This window comes from Solea solea, chromosome 14 (assembly GCF_958295425.1).
Source record: "Solea solea chromosome 14, fSolSol10.1, whole genome shotgun sequence".
In the NCBI taxonomy this organism is placed as follows: domain Eukaryota; kingdom Metazoa; phylum Chordata; class Actinopteri; order Pleuronectiformes; family Soleidae; genus Solea; species Solea solea.
The window spans coordinates 12,719,690-12,732,735 of NC_081147.1; the positions used below are offsets into that span (position 1 = coordinate 12,719,690).

The window sequence follows — 13,046 nt, forward strand, 5'->3', positions numbered from 1 at the left end:
CAGCGAGGAGGAGGAGGGAGGGGGACAGACATGGCCGACGAGGCAGAGGAAGTAAACACAGCTGGTGAGAATATCGACACAAAACAACAGTTAGATGAGACTCAAGTTTCCACAGCGGAGCCCAATGGCGCGTCCAGCGACAGCGACGGGCAGGACCACACAGAGAGTCCGGCTCCGACCGCGGCAGAGAGTATCTGGTCGGCTCCCATCCTGTCTCTGGCTCGGAAGGCCACGGAGACGATTGGCAGCGGGATTAACTACGCTGCTGCCCCGAGGAAACTCTCACAGGGATTCGCCGCGAGCTCGCCAAAGGACAAGGAGCCCGAGAATGGCGTCAGTGGCACCTCCAAAAGACTCCCGAGTAAGCTCTGACTAATACTGACCACTGACACTCCACAGAAACACTGAAGTCCATCTCTGTTACTTCTCTGTCACTGTCAGCTGTCAGCACATGTGACCTCACCAGCAAAATTCAGATTTTATGGGTAAATGTTTGTGCACATAGCCAGAGGTTTGTGTTTACTACCACATTCAGTGTGTATTCAGAAGCTTCCATGTCTACTCCAAACCTGTATCACTCTTTTCACTCTGTTGACTGTGTTTTCTTTTTTTTAACTGTGTGTTGCACAGTGTTGCCCTCTAAAGACCCCATGGCAATAGAAAGAGCCAACCTCCTCAGCATGATGAAGCTGAGCATCAAAGTACTAATCCAGTCCTCCCTAAATCTGGGCAGGACACTGGACTCAGAGTATCCTCCTCTTCAGCAGTTTTTTGTTGTGCTGGAGCACTGCCTGAAACACGGCCTGAAAGGTGAGACTGTCCATAATGCTGAACTTCAAACTTGTGAATGAAATACATTTTTATTTAATGTAATCTCTGAATCAGAGTGTGGAAATTAACTGTACACATTTTCTCCTCAGCTAAGAAGTCTTTCATTGGTCAGAACAAGTCCATATGGGGCCCCTTGGAACTGGTTGAGAAGTTGTGTCCAGAGTCTGTTAACATTGCCACAAGTGCTAGAGACCTGCCTGGCATTAAGTATGCTGTTGCACGTTTCCCTCCCATTAAATCTACATAAATACATCATAAATGCATGATTTAACACCTTTTCTGCTCTGTCAGGACCGGTTTGGGTAGAGCAAGGGCCTGGCTGCATCTGGCGCTGATGCAGAAGACCGTAGCTGACTATATAAAACTTTTACTGGACCGCAAGGACCTCCTGAGGTTTGTTGATCCTGAACAGTTGTATTTGTTCTGTACCAGGCATTTTATATTTTCTTTTTGTTTATTTGTACTTGATAATTGTTTCTCCTTCCAAATCTCTGTTTTAATCCTGTAGTGAGTTTTATGACTCTGGAGCACTGATGATGGAGGAGGAGGGTGCAGTGATGGGGGGACTGCTGGTGGGCCTCAATGTAATTGACGCAAACCTCTGCATCAAAGGGGAGGATCTTGATTCTCAGGTGAGTGTTAATTTGTGCATGTCCCATGTCAGTAGTAAAAACACCCAGTTACGTTTAGTGTTAATTGCAGTTCTGTCTTCATACACATGGTTTTATTGAATATTTATCTATGGACATGTTGCTATATTGTTTATGTGTGCAAAATAGGGTTGAAACATTTACTTGATTAATGGATTATTAATAGATTCATTGGTTTGGAGTGTTTTTTAAAGAATTAAAACAGTTCTCTGACATTTGAGAACGTCATCATCACTGTTTAACATTATTTCACTTTTTATGGACCAAATGATTACTCACTTAATCAAGAAAACAATCAACAGATTAATTAATTATGTAAATAATAATAATTCATAATAATTAGTTGTGGCATGTAGAACGTCGTTATCGACTGGTATTGGTAATAATGGCTATCCTGAGATACCCTTTATGGCCATGTTTTATTCTGACTTCTCAAGTGGAATGCAATCAACTCAGAGGTGATGTCACTCCCAGTTCTGACTTCCAATATAAAGAACCCTTAATTCAGGGGCTGTGTCCTTAGGAAGGTAGGAAGCTTGTCTACATGGCTAATGAGGGCAGGTGTCTGGTCTGGTCTATGGGAAATTTCCTTATTGCATTATTGCTGTTGCCTAGCAACAGGATTCAGGCAGCTGGACACAGTACACATTACTAATGGCACGCAATTTTTTTTCGGGCCATTTTCTTTTTGAACATGTGTACTGTTGTTTATTCAGTTGTACTTAAATTTAAAATTTTGAGTGTTAAGTCTCTGTTCTCTTTGTCGACATGTCCTTCCAAAACATCAGTCTCTGGCAAGCAATTAATCCTGGGATAGGCCTCGTGGATCCTTCATTGCTCAGGGGCAGAAAGACATTTGTCGGCTGATTTAAAGGAGCTTCTGGAATGGGACAGTTGAGTCATAGCCCTGTGATGCAATCAGCCTTCAAATGCACTCTCTGAAGGAGGCAGCCCCGGAAATGAGACACAGGTCTCATCATCTCCTTGTGAACAAAGTTAATGGAGATCAACGGTAATCACTGTCTCTCTTCCATTTAGGTCGGCGTCATCGACTTCTCCCTTTACCTGAAGGATCCAGTCAACAGTGAGACTCAAAAAGAGTGAGTGACTGCTTTCAGGTGGACTGATGAGCTTTATGTTTTGAACTACTCACTGTTACAGCCCCTTGCTTGAGAATCTTTTGATTTCATACAAACCTCATGCACACTCAACGCTTCCACTCTTTGCATTCTTTTCTTTTAGTGATACAAAGATGACAGCCATATTGGATCAGAAGCACTACATTGAGGAGTTGAACCGTCACCTAAGCGGCACTGTCACTGACCTTCAGGCTAAGATGGACTCTCTAGAGAAGACCAACAGCAAACTTGTAGAAGAGGTCTGAAGAAGTGTGTGCCATCAGTTGTGTGTTTGTTGTAAATGCAGCAACTTTATGCACACGGGTGACCTCTGCGTGTGTGTTTCTTTTCTTCTCCTCAGTTGACGGCAGCAACGGACAGAATAAATTCTCTGCGGGAAGAACAGGAACAACTAAGAAAAGAGAATGAGACGATCCTGCAGTCCAGCCAGAAAAAGGAGGAAGTCCGTAAAGTGAACAAACTACAAATCTGCAACTGAATGATACAAAATGTCAACGTTTTCTTTCTTCTTTTGCTTGGTTGTTTTTTCAGGCAGCCCTTCAGGACAGCCAGGTGGAGCTGGAGACCTACAAACAGACTCGACAAGGTCTGGATGAGATGTACAATGTGGTGTGGAAGCAGTACAAGGAGGAAAAGCGCATTCGTCAGGTCAGCGATCAACAACTTGCGATGTAGATTATAACATACATGTCGTAGTAACAGGTGACTCTGTCTGGGTTTTTGTTGGTAGAGCCAAAGGATCTTTGTTGGGTGTGTGTGTGTGTGTTTTTATGCTGATCAGGCTCTCGTCACTTTGTGATGTTAGGAGCTGGAGCGTGAGTTGGAGCTGCAGGTGGGGTTAAAGCAGGAGATGGAGGTGGCCATGAAGTTGCTGGAGAAGGACACGCATGAGAAACAGGACACACTGGTTGCCCTGCGTCTTCAGCTTGACCAAGTCAAGACGCTTAACCTGCAAATGTTCCACAAAGTTCAGGTAGACAAACACTCCCATGCATACACCTCGTCTCTTGCACGTCCCTCCCAGACAGACACATATTTACACAGCTCATGTGACTCGAAAGGACTCGCAACATGAAGCGGAGAAAAAGCAGGCAGAGGCTGTTCATCTTGAGCAGAAGATGAATGAAATGGAGAAAACCACGATGGAACTAGAGCAGAGGTTTGTGCTCTACACATACATGTAAAAGCTTGTTTTTTTTGAAAGTTTTGTTTTTTTGAACTAGTACTCTGCTTTTCTGTCTTTTGGGTGTCACAGACTACAAAACTCAGAACAGGCGCGCAAACAGAGCGACCAGTCGGACAAAGACATGCGTGTAGAGCTGGAAGGAAAAGTGGATGCTTTACAGGAACAACTGACTGAACTGGACACACTAAGGTTAAGAAGCACACCTCTGGGGGGCGAAGTCAAATTCAATGTTTGCAATATATAAAACAGAAAAAACAAGTATACACTACACATCTGCAAAGATCCATTGTACATAGAATTGTTTTAGCTAGAATGACATGAGGTGACTTGAGCGTCATTTATGTCAACATTCTTTGATCGCGTGAGCTCAAACATGGGTTGATGTGAAAATAAGTAAAAATGCGTGCCTCAAAGTAACTATTAGCCTATTATAGGTAACCTATACGATATATTTATCGTAAATAGTATGTATACACAGTCCGAATTCATAAAAGCCAAGTTCTGTTTCACTGTTCATTGCATCTGTATACAAGAAACAGAAGATTTCTAAACCAATTGGTGTAATTCTCAACAAGTATCAAACTCAAAACCTTTACAAAAAAAATAAAAAGGATGTTTGATACTGTATATTGAACTCACCGTGTACTTTTGTGTGCACAGACTGGGTTTGGAAAAGGAGCTGCGCAATGAGAGGGAGCAGAGACAAAGTCTGCAAAAATCTCTGCAGAGGGAACAGGACAACAGCATGGAGCTCCGCACACAGCTGCAACAACTGCAGGGTCTGCACACGGTCAGTGTCGCACACATGTCATACTGTAGCAACCAGCGAATTCATATTGAATAAATCCTAAATTATCTTATCTTAATTTATTTAGTTTAAGTGTTTGTTTTCAGAGCTCAGGTTTTACTGCCAAACTGTTCAATCCATCAATTTCATTACTGCATGTTTCATACATGTTTGTCCTGTTACTGCTGCAACAGCCAGTGCAGAGTCCATCCGATTGACATTGTTCTAAGATTGTGTGAGCAAAAAACAAATCCATGAACTGTTGTGATATAGTGTGTATAGTACAGTTATGTCCAAAGTCCGGCTCACGGGCCAATCACACAGCCCTTGCTAGATTATGTACGGCCCACGGCTTCAGTTTTATAATATATATATATATATATAAAAATATAAAATAAATATAGTATTAGGAGTTGTACTTTGAAACCAGATTCTTGGGTTCGAAATCCACCTGTGACAGACAGCTTTGACTCCAGATTTTTTATTTACTTTTTTAACTCCTGCATGGCTTTGATTTGGTTCCATTTCAAAATGATGATTGTGACAGTGAAATTTTATTTTTATTAAACAAAAAAAAAAAAAGTTGTGAAGATTTGATCATCTTCACATTATCAAATCTGGCCCTCATTAAAAAAAGGTTTAGACACCCCTGGTATAGTGCATTTTTTCCCCTGTGAATTCATAATGCAGGAACTGCAGGATTTGAAGCAGGAGAAGCAGCAGCTACAGCAGACGTGTGAGCAACAGGAACAGGCTTTACAGGAGATGGGACTTCATCTCAGCCAGTCAGTAACTTTTGATCGTCCTACTTATTTGTCATTATCATGTCTTTTATTTTTTGTAATACTATACTAATTTGTGTCAAAGGTCAAAACTCAAGATGGAGGACTTCAGGGAGGTCAACAAAGCCTTGAAGGTAAATAAGTTGTAAAGTATGTTCTTCTATTGTGGATGCTGCAAAACAGTGTGTCATGAGAAATCTTATCTCTTTAAGGGCCATACATGGCTGAAAGATGATGAAGCCACTCAATGCAAACAATGCCAGAAGGAGTTCTCCATCGCACGCAGAAAGGTAGGTACATTTTTCCCATTGCAGCTACTTTATCCTTCCCCTGTAATATCGACCACTATAGTATTTTAAATGAGCGGTTTGTTTGTAGCATCACTGCAGAAACTGTGGGGACATCTACTGCAACAGCTGTTCCAGCAACGAGCTGGCGTTACCGTCGTACCCTCGTCCCGTGCGGGTGTGCGATGTGTGCCACTCCCTCCTGCTACAGAGAAGCTCATCCACAGGTTCATGACAGAACACCGACAAGCTTAAATGTTACTAAACACACTGCACGTGCTCATCCTCTTTTTTAAAAGGATGTTTGAAAAATCAAATCTTGGGGAAATGTGATTCCACTTCTAGTTACCTGAAATTCAGGATTCTGGGGCCGTGATTAACGGGGTATGAGCTCACATGCAGACTTTGTTAGAGACTTTACTTTGCTCAAATGTAAGTTTCTGAGTATTTATTTTTTTCTGGCTGGAATAACAGTTTGATAATTTAGTACTCACCCCATAATCTGACATTTTTAGAGTGGATGTAGTTTAATAGCTCATGGTTACTATTGGTTTTCAGTAGCTGATTTGACATTGATTTTGCATCTCAATTTTTTTCAGTAGTGGTGCCACTGCCAGACACATGCAAACATTATGTAAAATGTAGAATGTTAACAAATTTGAATTATTTCAGAATGTATAACAGGGTTTTTGTGGATTGTATGAACTGCTACAAAGTCATTTTCTTAATTTGGGAATCATGACCAAATTTTTTTTATCGTATTTGATAAAAACAAATAAAACCCTCCTTTGCAATGCTTGTTTTCAATTAGATATTCCAGACTAGTTTATTCACTTTGTGCACTTGAAATACAAATAACATTTGAAGCAGTAGAAACCTTCAATGTTGTCTGATCTTAAATTCACTTGCTGTTGATAAAGCCCAAATCCAGAAAAAAAAGCTCCATCAACAGTCACACCTTAAGAAAACAAATTCTCTGAACATGTGAAGTCAAAGTCAGATGAACAATTTAACAGGAAACAAAAGGCTTAACACTATGTAGAAGATGAAACAAGGTCAAAACATTAGATAACAGAAACATTCTGATTTTTGTTCATGCACTCAAGACATTGAAAATTATGTTACAGCCAACAAAAAGGATGAATTAACCTTGAGGAGCAGCCAGATGTTTGAAAAACACAAATGACACACTTCATTATATCAAAAGAGTAAAGCATGTTTTCTGTGACATGTGAAAACAGGAATGGGGAAGACGAACAGCACTGTTGTGACACCAGATGATTTCACATCTTTCTGAAGATCATCTGCTAAAAAAAACAAACCCTAACAATCGGTATTTTGAAAACCTCCTTGCCTGACCCTAGGTGAGACTTACATTTCCAGTCCTTACAGCAAAATGCTGAGTTTAAAAAAAACATCAAATTAAGGGGGGAAAAAGGAAAATCTACATCCCCCATCCCCCACCCAGTCCATTCATAGAGCCTCTGCTTCCTCCTCCTCCTCCTCCACCACCTCCTCCACCGCCGCCGCCATAGTAACTGCTTCCCATTCCGCCCTGGTTACCTAACAAGAGAAAGAATACACACTATAGGACCAAGGAGTTCAAGGAGTCATACACAAACAAGCTGCATTTCTGTTCAAGCCAAAAACCTGCCCCTGTTTAGTTGAAAAGGCCCAAGCTAGCATTGTACAGTGATCTGCTGTTGTAACTTGGTACCAATAGTACATCAGTCAATGGCCTTGAGAGCAGGAAATGTTACAGTCAAACCTATTGTTTAAGAGATGACACTCACTATAGTCATTGTAGCCACCCATATTTCCTTGGCTGCTGTATCCACCAGAATACCCTGAGCTCAGCTGGCCACCACTGTAAGACGACTGGTTGCCTGAGGAGAAAAGTCACATCCAGCGTAAAGGGACGCCAAAGTCAGTATAAAATGTACTAGTGTTTTACTCTGCTGCATGGTGCTGATGCTCATTTAAAGCCTTTGCTCATCTGAGAAAATGGACATTTTTATTTCAGTGAACAGATTTTACATCCCAACAAAGACCTATTTTTTCCCAAAATCTCCATGACCAATACTTACCCATTCCACCCATCATCTGGCTGCCATATGCTCCATTACTGCCACCTGCCGTTGAGTTCAGAAATAGCTCCACATAGCGGTGCTCTGAAGGGCATAGAGACAACATAAACCTTGAAACATTATAATTTAAACAGGATTGAAGTGGTAAAGTAATTGAACTTTTTTACTCACGCATATTTGCTTTGTCTTTGGACATTGCTGCGACAGCATCCTCATGTGTTGCAAACTCTACATCTGCTTCTCCAGTTACCCTGCCATCTGGACCGATCTCGATGTGGACCCGCACAGGATTCAGTGGTGAGAAGAACTAAGAAATACAAACAATACAAGACGGAATGACTTTTGCAAAATTGTATAACTGCTGCAGGCACAGAGCAGACCAGATAATTTGTCTTACGTTGTAGATGTCCGTCTCTGTGGCTCTGTATGGCAGGCCTCTCATATGAACACAGTGGCCTGTTGTGCTCTGGAAGGAAGAGCCGCCATCGCCATACCTTCCATCTGATACACCTAAATATACAAAAAAAATGCAGATTAGCACAAAGTCTGATGGGCATTACCATCCTAAACTTGTTACTATGCAGTGTTAGCATGGACAGACAAAAGAGGCATTATTAAACTGCACAGGTGAACATAACCAAATCCGATTTAATTTTCTTGATACTTGCCTCCGCCATAACCTCCGCGACGCATTCGGTCATAAGATCCCCCCCGGCCCATCATGTTGTATCCACGACCACCAGAGGGCCGGTCATAGGGGCCAGGTCTCTGCATGCCCATGGGCTTTCGCTGGGGTTCATAATGGGTCCGCACCTCTGCACGGCTACTCTTGAAGATCTCAATGTACCTAAAAGCATAGAGATACCACAGTGAGAACATAGGGAAAGGACCAGGACTACATTTGCACAATACTGATGACACTGGCCTATGTAGATGCTGTCATGGTGTAGTCCATAGGTAGTAACAGCTTGAGTACTTAATGGTAGTTGTTAATGACATAGATACAAAGAATAAACTAATTAAGTTGAGTTGAAGTCAAATCTGTTCAAATTCATGAGGGCCTTAATAACTTAACACTTTTCTTATGGTTACCTGAAGTGATTTATAGATCATTTAGTGTAGTGTAATAAAGCTTCCTGTGTCCCTGCCATGACAGCCATTGTCCTCATGTTAGAGGGATGAGAGGGCTCCCGCCCTTCTGCAACTCACTCTAGGCATTACCTGTGACAGTGGACTCCAGATCCTTGTGTACTGTAGCCCTCTGATTTTACCACCAGGGAGACTCCTTACCATTTATCAGACTGGACTCATGTGTGGAGACACCATTGCTCTTAAACATATACTCCAATTGCATATGCATCTATTGTTTATGAGTGGTGCCCAAGCACACTAATCTTCCCACTTAACAGTGTGGATGAATGTGTTGCACTGTCAGATCAAACATAGCAATAAGTGAATGAATTTGTGGTTAAAAAAGAAACTGCAAGTGAATAGGTTAGGATTAATGTAGTGTCAGATTTGTACTTGGTTCAGATGTTGAAGGTGCACACCATAAGAAAAGCAACTTATCCAGCCAACCAACCAACCATCCCCACCTGTGCCCTATTCTTTCCTTGTGTTTCTTTAGAGCCTTTTCAGCTATATCCTGTGAAGCAAACTGCACGAAGGCCTCCCCCGTACTCCTCCCCTGGATGTCCACCGGCAATGTTATCCCATTTGGCACGATTTCCAACCCTTCAACCCAAGGACAGATAACCCCAGCAGGGGACATATTAAATCACATTCCCAATCACAGAGAGAATTTTCTCTAAAAAGAGAGATAAAACTTATGGAAAACTCTACACATCATCACACATACCAGTTCAATTTTTGATGAGTGACTGGCCATTTCAGTGACTTACAGTTATTTTATTTGGGGGTAATGTAGAAATGAGAGGAAAGAGGAAGAAAATGGAAAAGGGCATTGTGTGGAACATCTGGCTAGAATTGGTTTGTCGATGAAGAGGGAACAAGCTCCTGGTGGGTGACATGAGTTAAATTACTGTAAGCCTACGTTGGTACATTTAGCATCATCTATATATTGGTATATACTTAATGTTAAAAATTGCGAGGAAATGGGTAAAAGAAACAATGATACTTAAGACACGTTCATGAATGGGACCCACTCCATTCGTAAACTACCACTAGGTGTATATGTATGTATATACACATTTATACATACACACACACACAACATATGAATGTGACCAAGCTGTTTTACATTTTAAGGAAAAAAGGTGATGAAAGTGGGCTCAAGATGGTTATGAAAGGCAAAGATAGGAAAAGGGTGTTTGCACAACAGAGTCCTCCCCATGAACAGACATTTAGTATTCAAATAATTCCTCCATTTAAATTTTGCTTCCTTTTCTGGTATCATTTTCTCACTGATCACAATCAAAGACCATAAATCAGTTTTCGTTACACTTGTATGTACAATATACAGTAGGCAATGACCACTTTCAAATGGCACATTAGACGCTCTGAAAATCTGATGCAAGGAAAAATAAAAATCAGTGTCCAAAAGAGAATGGGAACAAGAAAAGGAAGATGAAAACCACAACTTTAAATTACTTGCATTACTTAAAGGAAGTTCAGTTAACCACTTAATGAGCTTTATCATACCTGAGAAAAACTGTACAATCTCCTCTTTGCTGCATCCAAAGGGAAGACCCCGGAGCCGGACGAGCCCATCTCCTGCCGTTTCTGGACAGTTTGGTCCAGTGTGCTTCATGACCCAGTCCATTTCCACATTGTTGGATTTAAAAACTTTACCACAGGACACAAAGCAGTCAGTTATCACAGCTCTTAGTGAAAACAATTACAGTGCTCATCCCTAAGGAGTTCTCTATAAGCAATTGTACACACCCTCCACATATCGGTGACCCATAGTTTCTCTGTCTTTCTTCACTGCAATCTTCAGGTCCTCCTCCGTCTCCAACTCCACAAAGGCCTCTCCGCTGGGACGCCCTTCCCTTGTGTAGGTGAAGTGGATGCCACCTCCATTGTTCATGATTTTGCTTTCTGCATTTAAAATGTGTAATCAAACCAATCTGCTTGCTTCAGTTGCTCAAGTGTTCTTTTAAAATTTGTGCGTGTACCCACCTGAAAAAAACCTCTGTACTTCATCCACTGAGCAGGACCATGGGAGACCCCTGATGCGTACCACATATCCCTCGTCAGCCATGACTGATTACAATCCCTGAGAAAACAAGACATTATAATTCTATATGATATAAATACGTTGATGACGAGACGTCCAAACGCCATTGAAGTGTAATGTCTTAGTAATTAGTCATTCATACTAAGTATGAACCATTTCGTTAGGTAAGTGTGAATTACATGGCAGCGCCATCTTGAGGTCGTTTCATAGGACCAGTCGTAAAAGGTACCAAATTTAAAAATCGCGGTTCTAGTAATAGTCCCGGTAATGATTTATATCGCTTATAAAACCAAATCGCAAACAATCATCCTTAACCGCACTTCTTAGAAAAGGGAACAAAGAGCGCGAACCAACAAGGAGAACCACTCCAAGCTAGCGGTACAACAATGTGATGTTAACGTTTCATACTTTCAATCAACACTTCTGGTATATAGAGGCGTGCCGATAAATATTCGAACAGTTTATAGAATATATTATGGATTAATGAGCCGAATTATTAATTTTAGACATGCTGTGCGGCCTTCTGCGCGCTCACCACCGCACCCTCACACAAGAACAAAAGCGGCCCTCTTAGCCTGCGCCATGTTATTAGCTATTAGCCGTTAGCTATCCAGCCAACATTCCCTAACCAGCGGTATCGTCATAATGACACAATTTAGCACGTGTCGGTACATGCACAGTGGTATTAATCTGAAAATAAATATGCACTGTCCTTACCCTCAAGGTCAGTCAAAACTAGAAATGCAATAATCAATTTACCTGATACAAACGTAGACAGAACACGCCGGAGCGTATGGGACCACCAGAAATGACTGATGCAGTTCAAGCCTACGCCGGGTTGCCAGATGCCACTAACCCTCCCCCTTTCAGGAAGTACAAAATGACGCGCTCAATAATATCGTCACAAATTGTAACACAATCACAGTATTTGAATGCCATACATTTAACTATAAAATACTAATCGCATGTTGTGTATCAAAATGTCTATTTCAAAAATATTTTGTAATATTTTACGGTTCACGTAAAGCGTGGATTTGTGCACATATCTGGCAATCTCGGCTGAATATCGTAGCGCCCTCCGGCCAGTCTACGTCCACGCCCAAAAACGATGACGTTGCTGCCCGAGGCCCTGGGCGGCCCCGTGGCATCTACTGGCCTACAAACCCAAGTAGTGTTGACAATTTCTTGGTCAGTACCTTAAAATGTTCTTCAGCTTCTTCTCATTCTAATAATAATTTCCGAGGAAGGCTGTACACTGAGATGGGTAATTACACAATATTTATCCTTTTTGTGAAGCACAAGATCAAAACAATGTTCATGATTATCAAAGCAAACTCACATCCCACATGACATCAAAGTCTATTAGTATCATCAATACAAATGTTGAGCAGGATACGTGAATAGCCTTGGTAACACAAGGTTGCGCTGGAGGCCCAAATATGATAAAAGGTCACTTGGTGAAATCAATTAATTCTCTGCATGCATTTGCACAAGAGAAGCTATAAATAATAACTAATTTTAAGATACCGGGTGTAATTACATCAACTCAAATAATTTGGTGTATAATATAAAAGTGCTGATACTTTTTTGCCTACTTATTTCGAATATCCATTATGTTTGAAGGGAACTGTTATACTTTTTTCTAAATTTATTTGAATTCGGCTTCTCCCTTCAAAGGTTCAAACAGCTCATTTGCCTCCATCTTGCCCCATCCCCTGTGTCCTCTTCTTGACTTGTTACTTTGAACAAAGCCCTAAAATATGCTGCATTACTGCACAATAAACTTAACTAACAGTGAATAGTCTGACATGATGCCTAAGAAATTCTTGATTACTATTGATTGTCAATAATTCCATGTTCTAAATCAAACATAATGTCATGGATGTGTACTTTTACTTAAGATAACTCTTAAGTGCAGAAGCTGCTGTATTATTGATTATTAAGGGCACAATTAATTTCCTGATTAGATTTCATATACATCTACACATGCATGAATATGAATCATAAAAGGACAAAAAAATTAAAAGAATTAACACACCCATAAAGACAAACTAAGCGTCAGTCTGCACTCTATAAGAAAAAGGAAACAAAATCCAGC

General features: G+C 41.1%; 2 protein-coding genes across 3 annotated transcripts; one reads left to right on the forward strand and one right to left on the reverse strand.

Annotated features, from left to right (window-relative positions):
• rufy1 (RUN and FYVE domain containing 1) lies at nucleotides 1-6,474 on the forward strand. Its single transcript, XM_058649576.1, has 17 exons — nucleotides 1-361; nucleotides 631-810; nucleotides 921-1,038; nucleotides 1,123-1,224; nucleotides 1,340-1,463; nucleotides 2,520-2,581; nucleotides 2,724-2,859; nucleotides 2,961-3,062; nucleotides 3,152-3,268; nucleotides 3,426-3,593; nucleotides 3,682-3,779; nucleotides 3,876-3,995; nucleotides 4,467-4,596; nucleotides 5,284-5,378; nucleotides 5,461-5,509; nucleotides 5,588-5,665; nucleotides 5,754-6,474. Exons 1-17 carry the CDS (start codon nucleotides 31-33, stop codon nucleotides 5,895-5,897), a joined length of 2,154 nt encoding a protein of 717 aa, XP_058505559.1. The 5' UTR covers nucleotides 1-30; the 3' UTR covers nucleotides 5,898-6,474.
• Nucleotides 6,460-11,865, reverse strand: hnrnph1 (heterogeneous nuclear ribonucleoprotein H1). Of its 2 annotated transcripts, none has more exons than XM_058649577.1 (11): nucleotides 11,708-11,865; nucleotides 10,891-10,987; nucleotides 10,654-10,809; nucleotides 10,411-10,554; nucleotides 9,345-9,483; nucleotides 8,418-8,596; nucleotides 8,147-8,259; nucleotides 7,921-8,056; nucleotides 7,750-7,833; nucleotides 7,456-7,548; nucleotides 6,460-7,225 (listed from the first exon to the last, which is right to left on the reverse strand). In XM_058649577.1, the coding sequence occupies exons 2-11, from the start codon at nucleotides 10,970-10,972 to the stop codon at nucleotides 7,107-7,109; spliced, it is 1,245 nt and encodes a 414-aa protein (XP_058505560.1). In that variant the 5' UTR covers nucleotides 10,973-10,987; nucleotides 11,708-11,865; the 3' UTR covers nucleotides 6,460-7,106. The 2 variants fall into 2 exon arrangements, with proteins under 2 accessions (XP_058505560.1, XP_058505561.1); XM_058649578.1 differs by having other exon boundaries at nucleotides 7,143-7,229.
• Nucleotides 11,866-13,046: the final 1,181 nt, after the last annotated feature.